Below are 25272 nucleotides of genomic sequence, written 5' to 3' on the forward strand. Positions count from 1 at the left end.
GAGAGCTAAGTGAACTGTCTCAAGCATAGGAGCAATGCTCCCCCATCAGACTAGAGGTTCCTCAAAGCAGGACTTCTCTCTAAATAGAGCCTCTCAAAGGCCTTGATATTCACCTCTTTCCCTTCAGTGCTGACCCTGATGTCTGCAAATAAAGGCCCTAGTAGGTGCGAAGGTGAAGGCACGGCCATGTCCATGGGTGCACCTGCCTGACTGCTGTAGCTGCTGCCCCAATGACAGCTCTTTAGAAGCCATTCAGAGTTTTGGCCCTGCTGTAATCTCTGGATGATGAATATTTCCCCTAATGAATGGATGGGAATTGAATTAGCTGGAATGCCCGAGTGCTTAGACTCTCACTGATTAAACCCCCATCTGCACAAGGCCTGCCTGGGAATAGCTCATTACAGCTAATTCTTTCTTCTTTTTTGTCATGTTTATATGTTTGTGTAAAATTGCTATATAGTGAATTTGTGTAATTGACTTAATTTTTATCATTAGTAGATTACATTTTCTCCTATGGATTTTTTTGAGAATTCCACACATGAGCATGGTATTTACATCACTTTCTCTCCCCTCCAACTCCTCCTGTGTCCCTACACTCAATCTAAAATTCATGACCTCTTCTTATTTGTTACTTATGTGCATGTATGAATGCATGTATATATAAATACAACCTGCTGAGTCCTCTTAGTGTTGATGTGTGTGTGTGTGTGTGTGTGTGTGTGTTTATGGTTGACCACTTAGGATGTGATAACCTATGGCGAGTCCATCCCTGAAGGAGACAGACTCCCCCTCTCCTAATGTAGGAGCTGAGCCTTGTAAGATCCCCTCACTCCACATTAACATGTCAGCTGGTGTCATTGTTCAGTTTTGGTGTCGTTATAATTTTTAAAGGAGACAAAATGGCATGATATTGAGTTTCTTTTGTTGCTGCTGTTGTATTTGTTTTTATTGTAAAGATTTATTTTATTTTCAATTGTGTGTGTGAATATACATGTGTGAGCATGTGCACTTGTATGTGGGTACCAGTGAAGACCAAAAGAGGGCGTTAGTTCCCCTGGAGCTAGAGTTGTAGGTGGTTGTGAGCCACCTGACTTGGGTATTGGGAACTGAACTCGGGTCTTCTGAAGAACTGAATAATCTCTCCAGACCTGCTTTTGGTTTTTGGTTTAACAACCCCATTCCACCCCTAATGCTGGGAGCTGAACCCAGGGTCTTGCAATCACTAGGCAAGCACTCTCTCACTGACCATGCTAAGATCCAAACACTGTTGTGTGACTTATACAAAAGAATGGATCAGGGTTGGAGAGATGGCTCAGAGGTTAAGAGCACTGGCTGCTGTTCCAGAGGTCCTGAGTTCAATTCCCAGCAGCCACATGGTGGCTCACAACCATCTGTAATGAGATCTGGTGTCCTCTTCTGGTCTGCAAGCATACATGCAAGCAGAACCCTGTATATGTAATAAATAAATATATTAAAAAAAAAAGAATGGGCCAGGTGGTTGTGGTGCATGCCTTTAAAACCAGCACTCCGGAGGCAGAGGCAGGCAGATCTCTGTGAGTTCGAGGTCAACCTGGTCTACAGAGTGACTTCTAGGACAGCTAGGACAGTTATATAGAGAAACTCTGTCTTTCTGGGAGGGGGAAAGGAGGACCAGTCAAAAGAAAAAACAGTTTTTTAATAATCTCTGGTTGGTTTTGTTTGTTTATTTTTTGAGACAAGGTCTCACCAAGTAGCCTTGGCCAGCCTGGAGTTCACTATGGAGACGAGGCTGGCCTTGAACTCAACAGATGCTGCCTGCTTTTGCCCACCTCCTCCAGCTCTTCCCACTCCCCTTCCACCGCCCAGTGTTATGATTACAGGCATGTGAATCATGTTGCTTTTAGTCAGACTGGGTCAGCACTTCCTACCATAGAGCCACATCCGCACTCTCCAGTCCATTTATTCCATGAGCTAGTCTCAGGCCAAAGAGAGTCTGAGACTCAGGAACCCACCCACATCTTTCTCCAGAAGCCCTGTCCATGTTACTTCTGAGTCCACACCAGTCTGCAAGGAACGTTGATTGGACACCGAATTGTTTCGTCATAGGCCTGCGTCAGGACCAAGGACAGCGTCCCTGGCGGCTCAAAGCTCTGCCAATTCCAGGTCTTCATTCAACCCTCTCCCTTCTCCGAAAAAACGTATTTCCCACTTACTGCTAGTTTCTTTTCTTTTCTTTCTCTTCTCCTTCCAATTATTCCTCTTTCCTGTCCACTTGCTCTTTCTCTGTTCACTTCACTTCTTTCTTTCTTTCTTTTTTTTTTTCTTTTTTTTTTTTGGTTTTTCGAGACAAGGTTTCTCTGTGGCTTTGGAGCCCGTCCTGGAACTACTCTGTAGACCAGGCTGGTCTCGAACTCACAGAGATCCGCCTGCCTCTGCCTCCCGAGTGCTGGGATTAAAGGCGTGCGCCACCATTGCCCGGCCTCTCTGTTTACTTCTTATCCCTAATCCCAGGAACAGAGCCTGGCGCCTTAAATTTTCACCCCAGAAACCCCTCAAGCACAGTTAGTAAAGCTCCCCCAGGAACCTCTGTTGAAAACTGTGTCCCCATAACTGTATCCTCCACCTCACAAGAGCACGCACATTGAAACCACGCATTCATGTGTTGAGCAGGAAAGGTTAGGACAAATGCTTTTAAAGACTGCGTCTCTCCAGTGGAGCCTAGGACCAGGGCACCTGACCACTCCAGCTTGCCCACGGCTTCAGTTCCACAGCCCTCTCTTCCCCCCCTCCTCTTCCCCCTCCTCAACTCCCCTGTCCTGGGTGTCTGTGAAAAGCGGCAGCAGCTGCTGAAGAAGGCGTACCCTTCAATGAGCCTCAGCAATTGCAGTGACTGAGTGTCCTAGCTTTCTTTCCCAGTTAATCTAACTTGGGGAGAGTTGAGGTGTGTTCTGGCTCTGCTGCCTGTGAAAGGCAGAGAATAAATAACAAGCCAGAGGCATAAACAGATGTGCAGATATATGCAGCTGGTGCTTTGCTGCCAAATTACCACGGACAGAATGCTGGCAGGGGGCCAGGATGCCTCCCCCTCTGTTTGGAGTTAGGCCACCAAGACCCATCCAAGCTCGCTATCCATTTGGCAACCTCTGAGTGAGGGGAGGAGTGCCAGGAAAGGAGTGGAGAGGCTTCAGGTGCCCTTGGGCTGGATAAAGAACTCCAGAGTCTTGTCCTAACGACTCAGGCAGGTGGGGGCAACTAGATGGAAGAATAAGAATCTCAGACCACAGCCCCCTTGGTTACCCCCTTGAATGGTCTCCCTAGGGTATGGCTGGGAGTAACTTAAGGGCCAGTTTTCATGACATTGAACGGTCCTACATCACCTCCCACTCTCTTACAGATGGGGTGTTCCTGGATTTTGATGGTTTCTGATACTGCTTAGAGTTAGTGTGGGGTGCAGAGGATAGTCAGCAGTCAAAACGGAGTCAATTGGGAACTCCCTATCACAAAAAGATGTTGCTGAAGACCGCAGCCCTGGACCAGGGTCAAAGGAAGACTGAGACAGGCTAAGAGTATGTTGGAATCAGGAGACCAAGCAGATGTGCAGGAGAGAAAGCATGGCTGGAAGGCTTGCTGCCCTATCAGGCCTCTCTCTAAGGATACCTTATATCTGAATTGAGAGGAACACCAAGCCATCACTCAGTGGTTAAAGGTGCTTAGCCACAAGGCTGATAACCTGAGTTTGATTCCTGAAACCCACATGGTAGAAGGAGAGAACCCACTCCTGTAAACTGTCCTCTAACTTCCACACGCAAGCCATGGCATGTACACACTTGTACACACACACACACACATCACACACACACGCATGCATGAACACACACACGGGAGGGGGCATAAATGAATAAATGTTTTAAAGGGGGAGAATTTGAAGAGATGTCTCAGAGGTTAGGAATATTTACTGTTCCTGCAGAGGACCTGGATTCAGATCCCAGCACCCACACTGGGAGACACACAACCACCTATAATTCCAGTTCCAAGGGACCCAGTGCCCTCCTCTGGCCTTCAAAGGCACCAGTGTGCCTGTGATGCACACACACACATGTGAATGTCAGTCACAAACACGTGAAAATAAAGTCAAATGAATAAATGACTCTGTTTTTAAACGTTTGTCACAAACATGGTGCTCGGGTAATGGCCTTTGCAGGGACAATGCTGACCAAAGCAAGGAGGCAAAGGGGGAGGGAAGGAGGGAAATCAGTAATGGACTTGCTGAAACTGAAATGCTCAGTGACACCCACCAACAGGCAGCTGGCAGGCCACCCTCTTCCAAGCATCCATGAGCCCTTGCTTTAAAATGTGTATTTCAGATAAAACTGCACACGCTTGAACTGCCAAAGAATAAATAATAGATGGTAATAAAGAAAAGTGCTTTCAAAACTTGAAGGAGGAGTTGGGGGATTTAGTTCAGTGATGGTGTTTGCCTAGCAAGAGCAGGACCCTTGGTTCAGTTCCTAGCAGAAAACAAAACAAAAAGGAAACAAGCTTGAAAGACAAGTCAGGCTTAGACAAAATGTTTTAACTTTTTCTCCTTTTGTTTTTGTTGTTGGTTTTGTGGCAAATGCTGAGCTACATCTCTAATCCCAGTGCCCCCACTTTTATTTTGGTCCATTAATGCTGATTCTAGAGTATGGAACCACAGAAACAGTCATTCTTGTGCTAACATGCTAAGGATGCCTCAGTGGCATTATTTTACCACTTGGGAATAACCTGAGGTCCATAAATAAACAGGGATCATATCCCTGTTAGGGTACCCCATAAGTGAAGGCCAGATGAAGTGAGGTATCTATCCCTCACCTGGAAAACACCTCTGATACTTTAAATTGAAAAAAGAAAATGATAAAATGATATTATTCTCTGTTAAATCTATATAGTGATTGTTTCAGTGTGTGTGTATGTGTGTGTGTGTGTGTGTGTTGACTATGCAAGAGACCAGGAGAACACACTCTGAATTATCAGTAGCAGTGACTTAAGGCACAAAGGTACTACTTCTACACACACTTTTGAACTATGGTAGGCATATGTCCATTTTGTTTGTTTGTTGGTTGGTTGGTTTTTGAGACAGGGTTTCTCTGCATAGCCCTGGTTGCCCAGGAAATCACTTTGTAGCCCAGGCTTGTCTTGAACTTAGAGATCCACCTGCCTCTGCCTCCTGAGTGCTGAGTTGGGCATGTGCCACCACTGCCCAACTCCATAGATTCCATGTTTAAAGTAAAGGACAATAAAGTAGAGGCAGAGGCGGGTGAGTTTGAGTTTTCAGCTAGTTCAGTCTATAGAGAGAGTTCCAGGACAGCCAGGGCTACACAGAGTGACCCAGTGTCAGAAAACAAACAAACAAACAAGTAAAGGACAACAAAAGATTATTTTTTTAAAGACAGACTAAGAGGTCATCTTGTTAAATAATGGGTTATGGTTTGGGTAGAGGAGAAAACAAAGATGGGCTCAAACCTGAGACTTGAGAGTTCTCATAGCAGGGGAGGCTAGGAGAAGGGGGTAGGCTAAAAGAAAGCCAATGTGGCTGGAAATGGTGGTGAACAGCTTTAATCCCAGCAACTGGGGGGCAGAGGCAGGTGGATCTCTGTGAATGTGAGGCCAGCCTGGGCTACAGAGTGAGTTCCAGGACAGCCAGCACTACACAGAGAAACCCTGTCTTGAAAAACAAACAGGAAGGAAGGAAGAAGAAAGAAAGGAAGGAAAGAAGGGAGGAAGAAAAGAAGGAAAAAAGGAAGAAGGAAGGAAAGAAGGAAAGAAGAAAGGAAAAGAAAAATCCAGTGTGGCCAAAGAGAAGAGAAAGAAGTGCTCCAGACCACTAAGGCAGGAGATATGCAAAGTCCCGTCCACAAATGAAAATGGCCAGCCAGGCAGTGGTGGTGCACGCCTTTAATCCCAGCACTTGGGAGGCAGAGGCAGGCGGATCTCTGTGAGTTCGAGACCAGCCTGGTCTACGATAGCTAGTTCCAGGACAGGCTCCAAAACCACAGAGAAACCCTGTCTTGAAAAACAGGAAGAGAGAGAGAGAGAGAGAGAGAGAGAGAGAGAGAGAGAGAGAGAGAGAGAGAGAGAGAGAGAGAAGAGAGAGAAAATGGCCGCACCGTTGCCCACCCTTCCTGAGCTATGGTTCTCAGCAAGGGCCCAGCTTTGTCTCCAGGGTCCCAGTGTGTCCTAGATTCCAGACTCCTGCTACCAGGAGGGGACTCTTATCTTCATAGTGGCCCAGAAGACTAGCTTAGACCTCGGCATGACAGGGCTCAGGTGACCCAGCTCCTGTGGAAGCCACCCCACCCCAGGTAGCCTTAATTTTCTCTCTGCTCCTCTCCCCCATGCTGTCAAAACTCCCCCCCCCCCCCCCCCGTGTTTCTCCCGGTGAAGAAAATAATTGCCAGTAATGAACTGGGTCTTTAGAGAAAAGCTATGTGTACGTGCTGGGTGGGGGACCCAGGGCTCCTGGGTGGGGGACCCAGGGCTGCAGGCCTTCTGACTCACAGGGGCTCCTCCCCTGGGGAGATGGAACCTGGCCGACCGGGCTGGGGCTCTTCCTCTGAGGCGACTTCCTGGCAGAGCTGTCAGCTCCCTCCCCTCAGGCTCAGCTCTTAGCAGCAGTCTTTCCGGCCTCTCTGGGGTTTTGGGGGGGCCTTCTCTCTCAAGGCTGGGTCTCTTTTCCACTGTCCTTTCCCCCAAATAGCAAGCCTTTTCCAGTGCTAACTTCCTGTTGTGCTGAGCCGCTCTCCAGCTCCTAAGCTATTTCTTTCTTTTTCTTTTAAAAAGAATGCTTAGAGTCAGCTCTTTCTGTTGGGATGCCCTGGCCTCTGGCTCCTTCCCGACCACAGCAAATTTTACAGATGATTTGAAACCCAGGGATGTACGGGGAAGCATAGATGAGGGAGAGAGGGGGGGGGAGTTCTCTCGTGTTGGTCTGTGCTCAGTGCCGCTCACTGGGGGCGGCAGGGGGGGATCACAGGACATCTTTATGGGCAGTATCTAAAGTGTGTCTTATCAGCACCCCCACCTCCATTGATAAATGAGAAACCTGGGGTCCAGAATGGTTAAGTGACCTATTTCCTGTCATGGAGTTAACTAGTGGTCAAGCCAGAATTAGAACGCAAAGAACCAAACTCGTGAGTGAGGTTGTATCCATGGGTCTGTTGGAACCCTTTCTCAAACACTGTAGACAGATCTGACTAACACGTTCTCAGAGAGGTGAGAAAAGCAGAATCCTGTGGTCTTCAGACTGCACAGCAGAGACCAGGCCATGTCTACCTCGCCCAGCCCCAATGGCGACAGCGGCACCTCTCCTTCCCATTCTCCCCTGCAGAGAGGGCTCCAGGAACAGCCTCCTCCCTGCATCTCCAGCTTGGGGCTAGAGGACTCTGCACTTCTGGTCCCATCTGTCTCTTTCAAGTTCTGGCCCATGACACATCTGTCTCCCTACTGCAATTCCAGCCACCTCCCAAAAGCTAGGTTTGCTTTTTCAGTGTCCTTTGTGTCCCACCTAAGTCTAGACTCCCATTTATCCCTTCAGTGCTAGGAAAAAGCACTGGTCTTTAGAGCAAGCTCTAGTCTGGCTATCAACATGCAATACCAGCATGGTGTCCCCAACCCCTTCTACACAAGTCCAGGGCAAGTCTCTTTTCAGTGGCTCTGTGTGGCCCTGATAACTCCCGGATACTCTCCCTTGGCACACACTGACCCCTGTCTGCCCTCTTCAGCAGGGGCTAGAACTCCTCTGCTGGGAGGGAGAGTTGGGAATTTGGACACTGCACTTTCTCCATCCTCCTCCTCTTCTCCCCTCTGCCCTTACCCCAGGGTCAGTAAGGGAGAGCAGGGTAGTGGTTGGCCCGGCAATAAAGGAGTCAGGGCCTTTCCAGGGTGCTGACGGCATTCCCGCTGCCCGTGCTCGCGTTCACCTCTCCATCTCCTCCGCTCCCTCCCTCCGCCCCAGCCCCTCGCCGCGGCCCCAGCTACAACCTGCAGGCGAGCGGCAGCATTTGGGGGTTGAGGCAGGAGAGGTTAATTATTGCTCCCCCGCCCCCCACGCCCCCCACAAGATGTATCTGACTGTCAGAAGGGGTGACAGATGAAGACAAAGTACAGGTACGGCTCCCGCGAACCCGGCCTTCCGTGTACCAGTCGGGTTGGTGGGGGGGGACGCTACCGAAGTTTTAACCCCTCTGATGCCTGTGCAGTGTGGTGCGTAGCCAAGGAGTGTGCGGGAAGCTGGGGTTGGAACCTGGGTCCTGAGGAAAACCAGCTGAGCCCGGGAAACCTGTAGGGCCTCCTCCTGCCCTGCCTCAGATATCAGAATGGAGGGTGATGCTTAGAAGGACTCTGCCGAGTGACTACAGAAACGAGGACACGAAGCCATCATCTTGAGAAGTTTGCAGCAGGGTCCGAGTCTGGGTGTCTGGAGGAGTCTGGGTAGATTTGGGGGAATCTAGGAATACTCTTCTGCCTTCTTTCCTCACATAAATCTGTCCCCAAGGGTCCTGAACAGGGCGTGTAGTTCAGAAAAAGCCTGTGTGGTTGTGTGTCTGAACCCAGGTTACCTGCGGTGTTGTAACTCAATAGCTTTGGCAGCACAGGAAGAGACAGGCAGAAGCAGAGAAAGAGAATGAGAATGCACACTTGTAGTGTCAGGGTGTGACAGAAAACTGGTAGAGCTGTGTCCTCAGGAGAAGGTGGAGGAGGATTTGCAAGTATTGAGGTACGTTTATGGGGGTTGGGGCACGCCGGGTGTGTCAGTGTAGAAGGGTATGTGGGTACTGATGGTGGTGTGTGAGCATGGTTGTGTGTGCTTCGGGCATGTGCATGTGTGTGCCGCACCAATCTGAGGCAGAGGCCTCTTCTTCCCTCTTGCTGGCGGCTCTCTCTTTCCCTGATCTCCTCTCTCCATAAGCAAACGAGGTGAAATAATTACTTTTCCATTTAAACGCCCCATGTTCAAGCCAGAATGAAAACAAAGTGATTTAATAAAAATGTCTTTAAAAGGGAGAAGAGGAAAATGAACATCCTCTCTGCTCCCCTCCCTGGTGTTCAGGGAGGCCCCAAGCCCTTCAAAGTTAATTAAAACAGGAACTAAAAAATCACAGATTCACTTAGCAACAGTTTTCCCATCTCTGCCTTAAAGGTAAGGCGGCCCCAGAACCCTGCCCCAGACCTGCCCCTGGAAGGCTGCCCCAGCTTGTCTTAACTTCTCCAGGAGCCACCCCTCATTCCTGGTGGACACCCTGTCTTCCTTGCACCCTTTCCTCCAGAGGGGACTTGACTCCCTTCCCCTCCTTCCAAAGACTCATCAAAGGCCTTGTCTGGCCATCTGAAGCCCTTGATGGCCACTGGTCCTCATCAGAGGCTTCCGGCCCTGCCTCCTCCCAGGATGCAACCTGCCCTCAGTCCCTGCTATGCCTCCTCAAGGGTCCCCTGAGCCTCCAGCTGCTCTGAGCTTTATCTGTCTTCACTGACCCCTGGCCCTGTCCTCAGTTCCAGCTTAGAGCCAGCTCTGGCGGCTTCCGCCTGGGCTGTATCTGTTCCCCATCAGAGGCCCCATTGGCGCTGCAGCCCTTCAGCAACCCAGATAAAAGAGATGGATGGAGGTGAGGTTGGGGGATGCCCCTCCCCACAAGCCAGAGCTAGAGCCCTGAGTTCTGACAGGGGCTCCCTGTAGAGGGCTGGGGGTAGGAGAATCCACTAAGTTCTCTGGAAGTCGGGTCCCTGTGCATCTCTACCCTGCCTCGACTGGCTGGTCCCCTTCTTCTGAAGGCCGGGTTCCTAAGGCTCCTCGAAGGCAGGCACAAAGTTTCATTGTACATCAAAGGAGATCCTAGGCTGGGCACCCTGCCCCTTTCAGCAATCAGTGCCTAGAACTAACCTGGATAAGGTTGACCCTTTGCAGAGCTGCTTACCTAGCGCCTGAGAACTGTTGTCACTATGTCGCAGTAGATGGAACAGAGGAGGAAGGTGAAACTGGAAGCTGAAGAAGGCTGGGGAGGTGGCTCAGACAGCAAGAGTCTTCCAGAGGATTGGAATTCTGTTCCCAGCACCAAAAGGGAGGCTTGCAACTGCCTGTATCTCCAGCTCCAGGGAATCTGATGTCTCTTTGGGCCCCTACGAGCAACTGCATGCTCATGTGTACGTACATATGTACACACACACACACACACTTTTTTTTAATGCTTTAAGAAGAAAAAGGAGCTGGCCCAAGGTATGAACTAAGAAGCGGTAGAACTGAGGCTCAGACCCTTGACCGCTGGCCAGCTCTTCCTTAGAGACCCCAGCTCTGCTCCTAAGAACTATCTCTAGCCCTCGGAGCCTGTGCCCTTGGAGATCCCTGCTACTGTCCCAGAACTCAGTCCCTCTAATGCTAGTGTGCACAGTGGGGGAGGGGCAGGAGAGCTAGAGAAGCCCAAGTTAGAACCCAGAGACCAGTTTAGCCAAGAACTATGGGACCTTCTGCCCCGTTTCAGTTACCTAGGACAGGGAACAGACGAGAGACAGGAAGCCATTGCCCCTAGAGTCCTCAGCCACCATCCCTGGAAGGTATATCCCTTCCCTCAGTTCCTCACGGTTTCCCTTTAGGGTTCTTTCTTTTCTCCTAGGGGACTCCAGGGCTTTTTCAGTTCCTTGAAGTCTGTTCTCTCCTCAGGGTGCCCTGAATTCTCTGGGCAAGATGAAACTCAGTTGCGGGATCAAGCTGACCTGAAGTTTATGTCTCATAACCGCCCACTCTGTTCTGGGGGACTTCAGTTGCCTGGATGGCAGAGAAAATGTCAAGAATAAATCCAGATTGCATCTGCAACCTCTCCTGACCTTTGAGGGGAAAACCCAGGCAAGGTGTAAAGGCTCAGACTGGGTGTGGTGGCCCCCACCTGTAATCCCAGAGGCTGAAGTGGGCAGATCTTGATGAGTCAAGGCCAGTCTGGTTTAAGTAGTGAATTCTAGGACAACCAAGGCTACACAGTGAGACCCTGTCCTCATCCCCCTTCCCACTCACCCACTTCCCAAAGACCTCAACCCTGGAAAGAGGAAGGACTACGTGGAAGAACAGCAATGAGGAGACAAAAACTCTAGTTTAGGGCAAAATAATCCAGCAAGGGTGGGTGAGAAGGGAGGGGGCAGGTCTGTTCCCACAGAGACTCAGGCAGCATAGCGCCTGAAGACTCTGGGCCTTGACAGCATCTTTGTAGAAAGGAAGAAGGAAGAGGTACCAGAAAGTATCATTCATCTCTAGGGGCGAGCTCATGGGGATTATGTTCTCTTCCAGGTCCATGTCCCACCCTTGTCTGAGTCCCCTGGATTGAGTTTAGACCAGAATTGTAATGACAACATGGTAGGGAATGACCCCGGAGTTGGGACAGTGTTTCATGGAACGCTGGTGTTGAGAGCCTGCTCCACCTTACCCACCAGTGAGTCACCTAATTTAGGCTAAGCCCCAAGCCTCGAAGCTCTTGCTCCTCTTCTGCACCCAGTATGTCTGGATCCCAGCTTGAGCACAGAGAGGTTAGAGAGGGTTAGGGGGCCCCTCAAGGGGAAAGGAAATGGTGAGAAGATGGGAGGGTACATGTTCAGCACCCATGTACTCCTGACGCTAGAGCATCTGTCTCTGTTCCCCTAATTTAGCTTCAACCCTGAACCTGGCCTCATTTCTTCCTTCAGGCTCTTCTTGATCCAACTGCCCCATCCCTCTCCAAGTGTCCCCCTCCTGATCTGCAACTGACTTCCAGAGTTTAGTGTCTTTCCAGGCTGATCCCTGCCAGTCTCTAAGTGATCCCCACACTGTCCTCAAGCCTACCTCCTGCCTGGGACCCTTTCTTGAAGGCACTTCGTCTTGAGAAGAAGTGAACTGTGCTCTGAATAAATGTTATGCCAAATAGACTTCCATAGCTTCTCTTTCTTAAGAAAGAATGGGGGTGCTGGAGAGATGGCTCAGCAGGTAAGAGCACTCAGGACATGAATTCTGCTCAGCACCCGCAGGCCACTCACACTCATCTGTAACTCCAGTTTCAGGGCATCAGATTCCCACTCCTGAACTAGGTATGCACATGGTATATCGACATGCATACAGGCAAAATACTCATACATGTATTTTTAAAATAATACTTAAATGTCGGGGGCAGGGGATTTGGTCACTCAGGGGGCTGAGGAAACACTCAAATACACGTTCTGAAGTAATTGACCTGTCTTCAACACTTCTCTCTCTGCCTCCTGCAGATCTAGAATGGAGTTCTAGGTGACAGAAACTCTGTTTTGGCTTGGTTTTATGTATTTTTATTTCATATGTATGGGTATTTAACTGCATATATGTAATCGCACCATGTTCATGCAGTACCCATGGGGGCCAGAAGAGAGCAGATGAACCCCTGGAGCTGGGGTCGTACACGGTTGTGAGCCCAGTGGCCTGGGTCCTCCTCTGGAGCAGCAGTTCTTTTAACCTCTGAGCCGTCTCTCCAGTCCCAGGACTCATGTTCTTAAAATCAATTAATTATTCTTGCGTGTGTGCGCAATGTTTGCGAGCAGGGGTGATGTGTGGACAGTCAAGGCAAGTTTTGTGGTGTTTGCTTCCCATGGATTCTGGGGATGAGTCCCAGGTCGTCAGGCTTGGCAGCAAGCACCTTTACTTTCTAAGCCATCTCACTGGCCCAGGATCGGAGTTTTTGAATCCAGTAAGTTTTCTGTCCCACCAGACTGGAGCCTGTCTGCCCTTCACACATTACACATGCAGACATGTACTGTGCACATAATTCCGAAAGTACAGCCGTATTTAATCCATGTAAGTATGCATACGTTCGAGCAAGTCTTAAACCAGAATGTAAACTCCATAAGGAAAAGACCATTTTCCCCCATGATGTAGTCCCAGTTCTAATAATAGTCCTAGTATGTAACAGATGTTCACAGAAACAATGACACTTAACGAACACATATTTGCAAAGAAATGCCTTATGCAGAATAATAAATCCATATATGCAATGCCTATGCACACAAATATGTCTCAATGCTACCCACTTGTACATATATATACATACATATATACATACATGTTTATTTATTTATTTATTTTTTATTTTATTTTATTTTAATTAATTTATTTATTTATTTATTTTGGTGTTTTCGAGACAGGGTTTCTCTGTGGCTTTGGAGCCTGTCCTGGAACTAGCTCTGTAGACCAGGCTGGTCTCGAACTCACAGAGATCCGCCTGCCTCTGCCTCCCGAGTGCTGGGATTAAAGGCGTGCGCCACCATCGCCCGGCACTGTTTATTTATTTTTACTTTTTGAGACAGGGTCTTACTACATAAAGCAAGCTGGTCTCGAACTCACAAAGATTTGCCTTTTTTGGAATTAAAGACATGCTCCACCACACCTTCATGAATCTTTTTAAAGTATTTTTCTGTGGAATTTATTTATTTTTATTTTATGTTCATTGGTGTTTTGCCTGCATGTATGTGTGAGGGTGTGGATCCCTGAAACCGGGATCAGAAACAGTTATGAGTTGTCACCCGGCGTGACTGGGAATTGAACCTTTGTACTCTGGAAGAGCGCTAGTACTCTTAATCGCTGAGCCATCGCTCCAGGCTTCCCGTGAAGCATTTTTGTACACTGAATTTTTCCAATTTAATGAAAACTCTTAAGGCCTCTTAACCCAGGCCCGGCTAAAATCCCAGAAATATCCACTAGATGGCAGCCTTTCCACAGCGACTGCACTCCTAAGACTTGCCAGAGAGGTCGCTTTTCTCCACTAAAGACACCATTCTCTGTTAGGAGTACAGATTCAGTGCCCATCACCTTCATCACCTTCAGCTGTGTTGTGAGCGCGTGCTTGGTTGCCAAAGTCTGCAATTTTTGTCCCTTCAAAAATCAAGTTCTATTGGATGGGCGGATTCCCCCTGGAATCTCCAGTTCTGTCCAGTACTCAGATCGACGAGAGAGAGAGAGAGAGAGAGAGAGAGAGAGAGAGAGAGAGAGAGAGAGAGAGAGAGAGAGAGAGAGAGAGAGAGAGAGAGAGAGAGAGAGAGAGAGAGAGAGAGAGAGACAAGAGAGACAGAGACAGAGAGAGAGACAGAGACAGAGAGACAGAGAGACAGAGAGAGACAGAGACAGAGAGAGAGAGACAGAGACAGACAGAGACAGACAGAGAGACAGAGAGCCCTTAGAGTCTTATTAAGAGAAGTAGTCAAAAGCAGCGTCTGCGGTACAACCACTCCAAAGACGGAGATGGAGTGGGTGCCTTTAACACACCCGCGTCACACACACACACACACACACACACACACACACACACACCTGTACAGACAGTTTTCTCCATACACCCTGTCCCGAACGGAGGAAAAACGCAGCCAGGGTTAGCCAAAAGCAAGAGAACAGACTACCCTAAAGATCAAAGGCCAGGGCCACAAGTTTGCAAAGGACCTGATTCTTATTAATCCTGCCGGCCTGACTCCCAACCTTCGGGTGTGCGCAGAATGGAACTCATTTGCTACTTCTTGGGCAAACGATTTAAAGTCTCAGAGGTGGGCGCTGGGGGTAGGGTGGTGCTGCAGAGGACATCTCCCATCTCCAGGCCTGGGCCTCTCTGGTTCGGCTCTCCAGGAACAGCACACCGCGGCTGTGAGCCATCTACTGTAGAAACCCGTGGGGCTGCGGAGCCGGGAGTTCCCTCAGCCGCTCAGCTCCCCCATCCTCCGCCCCTTTCCTCCCTCGGGAGCCGCGGGAAATTATTTATTAAAACACCACCCGCGCTCTCATTTATTTGCGGTGAATAATCCTAGGCATCTCAGCGCGTTTATTAAACCTTTCCCGTCCCTGCGCCCGCATTACTTTAATAATAAATCGCGTGTCACTTTCCGGCGACATTATTAAACCCGGTCTTCTGCAGCAAAGGCGGGGTGCGGGGAGGATGAAGGCGGTGGGCCGCAGCGCGTTCTTCCACTCCAGGCGTCGAGGCCTAAACCCTCAAGGCGGCAGAAGGGGAAACTGAGGGCCTAAGAAGGTAACTCCATTGAAGAGGCTGCCGACACAACAGACTCGGGTTTGAGCGAAGAACCAGCCCGTGTTCTGCAGGTGGGTGAGAGGGGACAGGCAAGCCACAGGGGCACCTTGGAGCCCCCGCAGAGCAAAGAACAAGCTGCGGTGGACTCAGGGACCCAACCCAGGTCCCTTCTCGAAGGGTGGAGCGGACGTTCTGGAGATCACACAGCAAGACGCCCCCCACGCCGGCTCGACCCAGACTGTTCCACTTTCCTATTCCCTTGCAGTTCGCTGCAAGTGCTCCGCCCAAGCAATGGAGTGCGATTACTGGGGACCACCGTGAGAATCTTATCGGAAAAGTGGCTGCCGCCAGGCAGCAACATTTAAAGATACAGGGCAAACACGACCGAAGGGTAACCAGGCCCCGAGGATGGGGTTCCAGGCCACGCCCCTCCCAGAGGGCCCTGCAGCTTGCGTTGGGTCCCACAAAGCAAACGCAGACACAGAGCCAAGAGCCGTCCCTCCCCGCGGTGGCGCCAGCTCCGGGCGGAACCCAGGCGCGTAGGAGGTCGTCGCTTTCCACACACCACATCTTGGTCTGGTGACTAACTCCAACCTATCCTTAGGCAATTTCATAAACTCCCCAGTGTCCCCGGGCTAGGTACAGAGAATAGAAGGAGAGATTTAGGCCAAAGAGCGCTTTTGTTAAAGACCTCAAATCAGGTAAGACAGGTCACCACTGGGACAGTTAGAAATAGGGTTACTAGACTTCGGGTTCAACTGGGAAATGGGAAGGGAGCAGAGGAAGGGTGTGGCTAATGTGGGTGTTCCAATCACTCAGTTTAAGCATTCCTATTGGGGTTCCACTCACATAGACCTGATTCCCTACTCTGCCTGGGGAGGAGACAAGAATAAGGACTAGGGAACAGGTAACCTTTCCCTATACCAACAGGGGTTAGGGGAGGGATCTGTGGGGGTCGGGGATAACTTCTACCCACCCTCCAACCAGAGGCTCTAGGCTCCCGCATTTGAGAACCAGAGAGGGCAATATAGGCCTGAACTCAAGCCTTCTCTCACAGAACAGGCCTGTGTTTAGGGTTTGCAATCACTACGAGCCAGAATCCTATTGAAGTAGGGGGCCACTCAGGGGTGTCTGGTCTCCGTGTGCACATCTGTAAGAACTGTTTGCAGCAGTGTGGCTCGGTTTGTTTATTCTTTTTATTGCTGCCCACTGTGTCTAGTCACAGGCTGGGTGGGCTTTGTCCACTCGAGTGGCACAAGACAAGAAGCTGGCCTAGCATTCTCGCTGCACAGAGCTAGATCAGTCCCACCGTGCTCTCGCAGAAAGAGCTATGGTTAGTAAGTGCCCTAGGTGGGAAGCTTCTGGGAGATGAGTTCTGAGGAGAGGGAAACTGAGGCTACAATGAGTGTTAAAGAATCCGTGAAAGGGCCCTGCTCGCCCTGTCCGGTCTTCTCCATGTCTTCTCCACAGTAGGGGTAGCTACTATATCCACACGCCCACGTCCACAGATCAGAGAGCTGGGGCTAGTAGTAATCCTCCAGCTCTTCATTGTCTGCCTCTTCCTCGGGAACCAACTTCACCGATTGCAGCTGGGAGAATCCTGTGGCATTGAGCTGGTCTGCAATTATGTGATGGAGAAAGATGAGAAGGGACCCTGGTGATGCAAACACATCGGTGTGGGAAGGGTTCTAAAACACCCCATCCTCCTGGTGTCCAGAGCTCCGAGCTCAGGGCTCCCTTACCTAGTGTGAGCACTGTCAGGGTAGCAGAGGCTTCGACTTGGCCCAGGGCATTGCGGGCAAGGCAGCGGTAGGTGCCCTCATCACTAGGACGCAAAGCCTGAATCTGTAGCCAGCCGGTCACCTCAAACTTCTGAGGTCCACCCCTAAACTGGAGCCAGATGTGTTGTCAGCAAGGTCATTTGGGGAAGCCTTAGGTTTTCCGGGAGTACGACCCCTGCTCCCTGTTCCTACCTGTACAGAGATATGGGGGTCATCCCCTGGCAGCTGGATGTCCAAGCCATCTTTCCTCCACTCAATGGAGGCCATGGGATAGGCAAACACCTCACAGCCAAAGATGACATCCTGTCCAGTCACATTCCAAATATTGTGAGGCTGCGACACGATCTGGGGTTCTGGGGCAGGGGATGGAAGGGTGAGGCTTGAGAACAGGAAGTTGTATCCAGCTCAGCAAGAACGCAATTTACAAATTCACAGAACACAACACAACTCATGCTGAGGTCAACACACATCTGCAAAGAAAACATGCCATAAGCACAGACAGAGACCAACGTAGGGGCAGATACACACGAGAGCACAAAAGCAGGTAGAGACGCACAGGTACACAAAGCAGTGTGCAAATTGCACAAACAGGCCTTCAGACCCATAGCTTAGCTGAGCAATCACACACTGTCCCAGACTGCTCCCCTGTCCTCATTCCACCCTGGGGCCCCTTTCCTGCGGGCTCTGTAACCAACACCGCTCTCCCTCCTTCCCCCTTTTCTAACTGGGCCCAGTTCCCAAAGGCCTGAAGTGCAGCCACATTCCAAATGTCGTGAGAACGTGACACGAGCTGGGCTCGGAGGGGGCGGAGGTGGGACTAGTGCCGAGGCGGGGAACCTGAAACCACCTGGTTGCACCGGGGAAACTGCTGGGACCCCCCGGTGGCGCGTTTGTTTTCCCTGCTACTCCAGCCCGACAAGACTTGGTTAGGTAGAGGCTGAGGAAGTGAGAGCCGCCAAAGAAAACCTCAGCCTTGAACATCCCCCAACCCCAAGCCCAAGGTTGAGGGGCGAGAGAAGCAGGAAGCCCTCTTCCTTTCACTAATCCCTAAATGCAAGAGAAAGGGGGTAGGCGGGACCTTGGGTTAACAGGCTGCGTCTCACAGGAATCACTCTCCAGCAGTCTGGGCAAAATCTTGGGGGTGGGGTGGGGGTGTTCTTTTCATTTCTGACCCAGCTGTTGGCTGTGTGCCTTTTCCCTCCGAGACCGGTCCCTGCCCGTCTGGATAGGGTTCTCAGCAGCTCATTACATCAAACCTGCAACAGATCTCGACCTGCGCTTTAGATGGCAGCCTTTTGAGGCTCTAGGGCTCACTTATCTTTTCACTCTGCTGACCAAAGCTGTCGGGGATCGGTGCCTTTAGAAAGTGCGAGTCCTGGTACAAAGAGCCCTGGGTTTGCGTACCCGTTTCGCAGGGCCCTGGATGCACCACAGTGAGGTTAGCATCAGGCCGAGCGCGGGCGGCCTCCTGCAGGCGGCAGATCTGCGCGTAGGTGCGGCCGTCGGAACCACAGAGTGGGCGCTGCGAGCGACAGACACACAGCGGCTCCGGCACCTCTCCTCGGCTCAGGTCACCGCCCGCGTCCAGCCGGCACTCGAGCTGCTCGCCACAGCGCCCGTAGAAGTTGGCGCTCGGGTCCAGATCGCAGAGCTGGCCCTCCAGGTTGGCGCATTCCCAGCAGCAGCCGCACGCATCCTGCACCCGGCCTGCTAGGCAGCCCCGCGGCGCAGCGCACTCTTCTGGCCGGCAGGGAGCACAGCCCTCGCCCTCGGATAGTAACCGTAGCCAGCCTCGACGCAAGTAATCAGTGCCTGTGGACCGCCTCGCGCTATTGGGGAGCGGGGTCCACAGCACCAGCAGTAACAGTAGCAGGGGCAGCGCCAGGGTTGGTGCAGCATGGTTAGCTGGAAGCACTGTGAGCATTCGGGGCATCAGCGCGTAGGTGGCACCCTGCCAGGAGAGGGAAGCCAGGTCCGAAGGTCAGAAATAAAGCCAATTCGGAAAGACCAGTCTCGTACAAAAGACTACTCGTACAAAAGCTTGTTTCTAACATTGCCGCTTCCTCCGCTATCTTGGAGCCTACCAGAAGCCCCACCAAAGAGGCCTGGTTACTCCCTGGAGATTGAACTGGTCTTGGGGGATAGAGAATGAAGGCAGAGAGAAGGGGTGATAAAGCTTAGGATATGGTCCCTAACACGCATGAATGTTTACACACATGCACACACAAGCACACGCGCGCGCGCACACACAAGAACCATCTCCATAAAAACACCCAACTTTGATGCACCATTGCCCGAGGTGTATAAAACTACACATGAAGTAAGTCCAGGTTAGGTGATGATGCTGTGTTTCCAGCGACTCACCTAGTGCCTTGGATTAGGCCCTTCGTAACAGCTGTGATTTTGATTTCCAATCCTAAAGAATCGGCAGGGGAACAGAAAGAGATGCACGCACGGCCAGCCAGACCCGCTAGCCACCTCTGCTTTCTTCGAGAATCTCTGGCAGCCACAGACTAAGATTCAAAGAGAAGCTCCTCCGCCCCCTCTCCCCGCCCCTAAAATACCCGCCTTCTTCCCAGGTTCTGAGACCGGTAATTTTACCCTGGTGCCTTCAGGGACCCTCCCTCCCTTTTACTTCCACCCTAGCCCAAAGTCACAGTGAGCGCACAGAGCAGCCGCAACCGGACACCGAAGTTAGGAAAGCAAGGGTGTGAGAACTAGGGACTAAGAGTAGGGGTGGGAATGGCAGAGGATCTCAAACTGTTGGCTGAACCCCTAGGTCCTGTCTCATCTGATATGTCTCGTTCCTGCGAGCGGCAAACAGCTGCATGCATAATGGGAAGATGGAAGGGGTTCTGTTGCTAAGAAATTTTACGTTGATGTTTGGGTGCCTCTGGAGGGAAGGCCCAGGGCCAGCTTCCTCCGGGACAGTGTGCGGCTGTGCCCACCCAGTTTCTCCACCAGGGCGCAGCTATAAGCGTTTCTATCTGCCATCCCACGTCTGGTCACCTCCCTCCCACTTTAGGGCAGGTGCTTGGACCCGCGAGGAGCCCTGTGATTAGAGGTCGGAACTGGCTAGCGGCCGCAGAGAGGCCGACGGGCGACTCCCGGTAGAGCGTCTCTCGGGGTCCGGATTACAGGTTGCAAATTTGAGGATCGCAGGGCCAGAAGCGTTCAGCCTGGAGACGGCCACCAACGCCACGGTGGCACTTTGGGCTGGGGGCAGGAAGCAGAGCTTCCCTGGAGACCCGCCCACCACCCTGAGAAAGGCAGACTCCGCCCCTGCCGGCCCCCAAACAACTTCCAGAAGTCGCACTCCATCGAGGGGGAGGAAACCCGGTTTGGGGCGAGGGGGCGGGGCTTGTCTAGGCCCCGCCCAAGATGCGGCACAGGCCGACTGCGCGTGAGCACAGGCCCGGGACAGCTCTCTCGCCGGTGTGAGCTCGACCAAGCCCTCCGCAATGGACCGTTCCGTCCGCACAGACGCTGCTCCTGGCCAGAGGGTTTCTGACGGAGGTGGACGAGAACTGTACACTGACAATCCCAAACTCCGAGGAGACGGGAAGCCAGTGTCACGCGAGGTTTCGGAACAGTCGCGAGAATCGGAACGTGAAACTAGGCATGCTGAAGGAAAGCCCGCGGGTTTTAAGCCCGAAAGGAACGGGAGCAAGCAGATGTTGACGGTAGTTCTAGGCTGTCCCTTGGCGGAAGGGAACCGAGGACTGCATGCAGAGTGTTCTGGAAGAGGCGCGAGGAGCGCTTGCCTAGCGAAGGGATGGGCGCACTCCCGGGGTCCTTAGCCATGGCTGACGCAAAGTGCGCCTTAGAGCTGCTATCGTCCCCCGAGGTAGAGGGGGAGCGGTCCAGGAGATGTAACTGAACCGTGAGCTTCTAGCGCCAGGAGCCACTTTCAAACTCGCCAGCGTCAGGGTCCTAGGCGTTCCTTCCACCTCATCGTTACCGGTTTGTGTTAGTCTTGGCTACACATTGAGGTTCTAGTAGAAACCGCCTAATTCACCACTGTGTTTTAGGACTCTCTACCCCCCGCGAATGGCTGCTAAGTAAGTTCTTGTGCATTAAAAGTGAAAGACTCCCCGACGCTGAAAGATGACTTTTATCTGAATTTTCTGCCACTAATGAGAGGCTAGGGATTAAATCGACGGAGAACGAGCGCCCTCTGGTGGGCTTGCAGCAGCTTGGACTAATGACAGTGCAATCTATCTCACTAGGGATCCACTGTAACTTTGAAAAACTTATTACTATAACTTGCGTTGCTGACGAGTAAACCGGGAGCCTTTTCTTTCTTTTTTTTAAAAAAATATTTATTTATTACGTATACAATGTTCTGTCTGTGTGTATGCCTGCAGGGCAGAAGAAGACACCAGATCTCATTACAGATGGTTGTGAGCCACCATGTGGTTGCTGGGAATTGAACTCAGGACCTTTGGAAGAGCAGGCAATGCTCTTAACCGCCCAACCGGGAGCCTTTTATATGTTAAGTCAGAACTATGTCTCTGGACTGCAGTTCCAACCCTGTAATAATATTTTAGAATAGATTTGTTCGCATAAAACAGTTTGAAAGCCTAGCTAGTTGAATTCCCATATGCTCATCATCGGATACTTTCTTGCGTCTCCTTTAAAACACGTTAAACAACAGTGGTGTGCATTAGAAGTAGTAAAAGAATTTACATTGCTTATGCTTTAAAAGGTTGACTTGGTTTGACCAGCTTCCTATTGTTGGGCCAAATGAAAATATTTCTAGTTCATTCGGTGCAGTCACTACCAGGCACGCATATGCACGAGGGAGGCAAGATTCAGATGAACTCCTGATGGTTAACTTTTTCTAAAAGTTATTATTGTTTTGTTATGAAAAATCCTAAGACGCTCCATATGTGTATGAAGTATGTGTATGTGTGTATGCGAGCAGGCATGTGCGTGCGTACACCTGTTTGGAGCTCGGGATAATTTTCAAGACTCAGATCATCTCCTTCCATCTTGAAGTCATCAGACCTGCATAGCAAGCATGCTTACCTTCTGAGCCGTCTTGCTGTTCCCTGATCTTTTTTTCTACATTCACTTATTTATTTGTGTTTATAGATGCTCCAGTGTATGTGTGCACACTCTGTGTACAAGCATGGAGGTCAGAGAGACGACCTGCGCGAGTGTTCTCTTCCACCTTGTGAGCTCTAGGAACTGAATTCCTTCAAGCTTAGTGCAAATGCCCCACCTCTGAGCCATCTCTCCAATCCCTTAATTTTTTTAATATGGAGAAGCCAGGAATGGTGGCACATGCCTGTAATCCCAGAACTCAGGAGGTGTACAGAGGAGGATCAGTTCAGGGTCATCTTTGGCTGCACAGGGAGTTTGAGGTCAGCTGGGCTACACAATACCCTGTCTCCATAAACAAACAGGAAAAGCTCTTGGGACTACTGGGGAGCACTCTATGCCTCTACCTCGTGAAGTTAGTTTTGGTACATTTATTGAAAAATAGTGGGGCATCATTTTGAGGAGGAACAAATGGTCTACACTGACAGAATGGATACAGATGGGCTGTGCTTCTTATGAATATTAGAATCAATTAAGTCAGAAAGACTCAAGCTAGGTGATTAAGATGAAATGCTTTGTGTTGACCTACTATGACAGATAGGTGCCCTCATTAAAGTAGTAGAAAATAAGATAAGTATATAGATCCTGACCACAACTATATGAGGATGCATCATAAATATCAGTAAATACCCTGAGAGAATTTGGAATGCGGTTAAGTGTAATGCTCACTATTCTTTATTTTGTAAAATTATTTTTATAATGAAAGAGTAGAGGCCAATCTCCCATACTACCCAAAAACATGAATAGAGACTCTTTTAGGTAAATTAGAATATTGAAATAAATATAGAAAATTGAGTCAGCCAGATAGGAAGATGAATATTGTAATTTAGCTACAAGTAGCATTACAAAATGGACGTAGCGTAGCCAGGAACTGACTTCTGTAACACCTATGCACTCAGGCAAGCTGAATGGATTTTAAGACATCTAGACAAACAGAAGGCCAGTGGTTTCTTTAGTTCATCCTTCTTCCTCCATCTCTGGACAGTTTCTTTCTGTCACCCACAGCCTACCCCTAATATCTCCTCTTCTGCTTTTGACCACCTGATGATCAGTTTTTGTAAGAATAAAGTTGAGAGGAATACTTAAAGTAGCCTACATTTATTTAAAATTACATTTATTATGTGTAAATGCAGATGCACACACACTACTGCAAGTAAGTGGAGGAGGCCAAAGAACAAGCTGAGCAGGTTTTCTTTCTCCTGCCATCAGATGTGGGGACTGAACTCAGCTTGCCAGGCTTTACAGCAGGTGCTTCCCACTGAGCCATCTCACCAGCTGTCTTGCTGCATTTGTTGTTCTGGCTCCCTCTACTCTTTAGACAGGGTCTCACTATGTAGTCCTGGGTGACCTGGAACTTGCTGTGTAGAGCAGGCTGTCTTCAAACTCACAGACAATGACAACACATTCCTTAATGCACTGTTTATTTCTCTTCCCCTTTCAACTTCCCCTCTCCCACACTGTGTTGAAACATAACTAAGGCAATCCTTAGGTTAGGGATATAGCTAGAGCCCTTGACTTGAATAGTACTGAAAATTAAATTCTCTAAGTCAGTCCCTTATAGTGGTATATTATTTGTATTTTAGTAAATAAAGCTTGCCTGAAGTTCAGAGAACTAAGCAGCTGTACTAATCAGCCATAGAGGCCAGGGAGTGGTGGCACACACCTTTAATCCCAGGACTTGGGGTCAGAGGCAGGTGAATCTCTGTTGAGCTCAAGGCCACTCTCTAAAAGAGAAACAGCTCACACAAAGGTGATCCCAGCACTAGGGAGGTGGAGACAGGAGCAGTATGGCTGGAAGGAGAGAGGAATATAAAGAGAATGTGGAGTTTGAGGATTCATGGAGACAGGATCTGGCCCCTTCAGTTTGAAGACTTGGTAGAGGTAAAAGGTCTCTGGGTTTTTATATTCATGTTACACCAAGCCAGGCAGTGATGGTGCACGCCTTTAATCCCAGCACTCGGGAGGCAGAGGCACGCAGATCTCTGAGTTTGAGGCCAGCCTGGTCTACAAGAGCTAGTTCCAGGACAGACTCCAAAGCTACAGAGAAACCCTGTCTTGAAAAACCTTTTAAAAAAGAAAAGAAAAGTCACCAATCATTCAGGTTGTACAAGAATGGGGCACAACAGCTGCTGATCTTCCAATGACACCAACAGCCTTATCTTTAAAATGGTTGACATTTTAAAATGGGTTAAACAATGACCTTTAACAACAGAGAAACTGCAGACTTTAGAACAGTGGGTACAGGAGCAACTAAATGCTCCACATTTTTAAAGAATCAACCAGCCCTTGGAATTCTCCTGTATTTGTTGTTATAAAGAAATCTGGGAAATGAAGAATGGTAATAGATGTAAGAGCTGTTAATAAGGTGATCCAGCCAATGGGCTCGCTACAGTCTGGCATGCCTCTAATGCCTAAAGATGGCCTCTTAGGGGTACTGATTTAAAAGATTGTTTTTTCACTATACCTTTACAAGAAAAAGACAGAGAAAAATTTGTCTTCACAGAGGTCACTTATAATAATTAGCCTGCTAAAAGATATCAATGGAAAGTTCTCCCAGGGCATGTTAAATAGCTCCAGCCTGTGCCAATATTTTGTAATTCAGCCATTGGAAATGATAAGTAAGCAATTCCCTGAATCTATGGTTTATCATCACATGGATGACATTTTACTGTCTGATTCAAATGTAGATACTTTAGAAAGAATAAAGAAGTAAAGAGAATTTTGTCTTGTTGGGGATTACATATTGCTTCTAAAAAATACAAAGAGAAGATTTTATTAATTATTTAGGCTATAATATAGGCTTACAAAACATTAGACCCCAAAAGTGCAAATTAAGAGAGATCATTGCAGATTCTTAATGACTTCCAAAGATTACTAGGAGACATTTCCCATCTGTGGCACACTATTGGGATAAAATTTGATAACCTAATTAATTTAAACAAAACCTTAGATGATGATAAGAATTTAAATAGTTCCAGGGAATTATCAGCTGAATCTGAGAGAGAATTGGTTTTGATTGAAAAGAAATGACAGAAGGAATGTGTGAATCATGTGGCTCTGAATCTTAACTGCATTCTGGACATATTACCCTCCAAATAGTCCCCTAAAGGAATTTTAATGCAGAGAGAAGATATTATCTTAGAATGGATCCTCTTACTACATAAACACAGTAAAAAATTAAAAGTTTATGTGGAAAATATCTCTGAATTAAGTCTAAAAGGAAAACTGAGACTTTATCAATTAGCAGGAATAGACCCAGCAGAAATTATAGTACCTTTTAATAATGACAAAATTGACAAACTATGGGAAGAAAATGAATCCTGGCAAAGAGCTCATAGTAATTTTTGGGGAGAGATTATATCCCAAAGCAAGAGAAT

General features: G+C 49.3%; 2 protein-coding genes across 2 annotated transcripts in view; both read right to left on the reverse strand.

Moving 5' to 3' along the window:
• The window catches only part of Twnk (twinkle mtDNA helicase), a 179308-nt gene that overhangs the window by 90304 nt on the left and 63732 nt on the right, over window positions 1-25272 (reverse strand). The gene's annotated exons all lie outside the window — the stretch shown is intronic.
• Window positions 16504-19216, reverse strand: Kazald1 (Kazal type serine peptidase inhibitor domain 1). Its single transcript, XM_057777122.1, has 5 exons — window positions 19154-19216; window positions 18194-18740; window positions 16982-17142; window positions 16751-16898; window positions 16504-16626 (listed from the first exon to the last, which is right to left on the reverse strand). Exons 2-5 carry the CDS (start codon window positions 18720-18722, stop codon window positions 16532-16534), a joined length of 933 nt encoding a protein of 310 aa, XP_057633105.1. The 5' UTR covers window positions 18723-18740; window positions 19154-19216; the 3' UTR covers window positions 16504-16531.

This window comes from Chionomys nivalis, chromosome 8 (genome assembly GCF_950005125.1).
Source record: "Chionomys nivalis chromosome 8, mChiNiv1.1, whole genome shotgun sequence".
NCBI lineage: Eukaryota > Metazoa > Chordata > Mammalia > Rodentia > Cricetidae > Chionomys > Chionomys nivalis.

What these genes read in the sequence shown, in the direction of transcription:
- Kazald1 (XM_057777122.1), bottom strand. Translation starts at nt 18,722, where the DNA reads ATGCCCCGAATGCTCACAGTGCTTCCAGCTAACCATGCTGCACCAACC. An exon ending in TCCAGGGCCCTGCGAAACGG is followed by an intron (nt 17,143 to 18,193) that starts GTACGCAAACCC and finishes CCCCTGCCCCAG; the next exon opens with AACCCCAGATCGTGTCGCAG. An exon ending in CCTGACAGTGCTCACACTAG is followed by an intron (nt 16,627 to 16,750) that starts GTAAGGGAGCCC and finishes ACATAATTGCAG; the next exon opens with ACCAGCTCAATGCCACAGGA.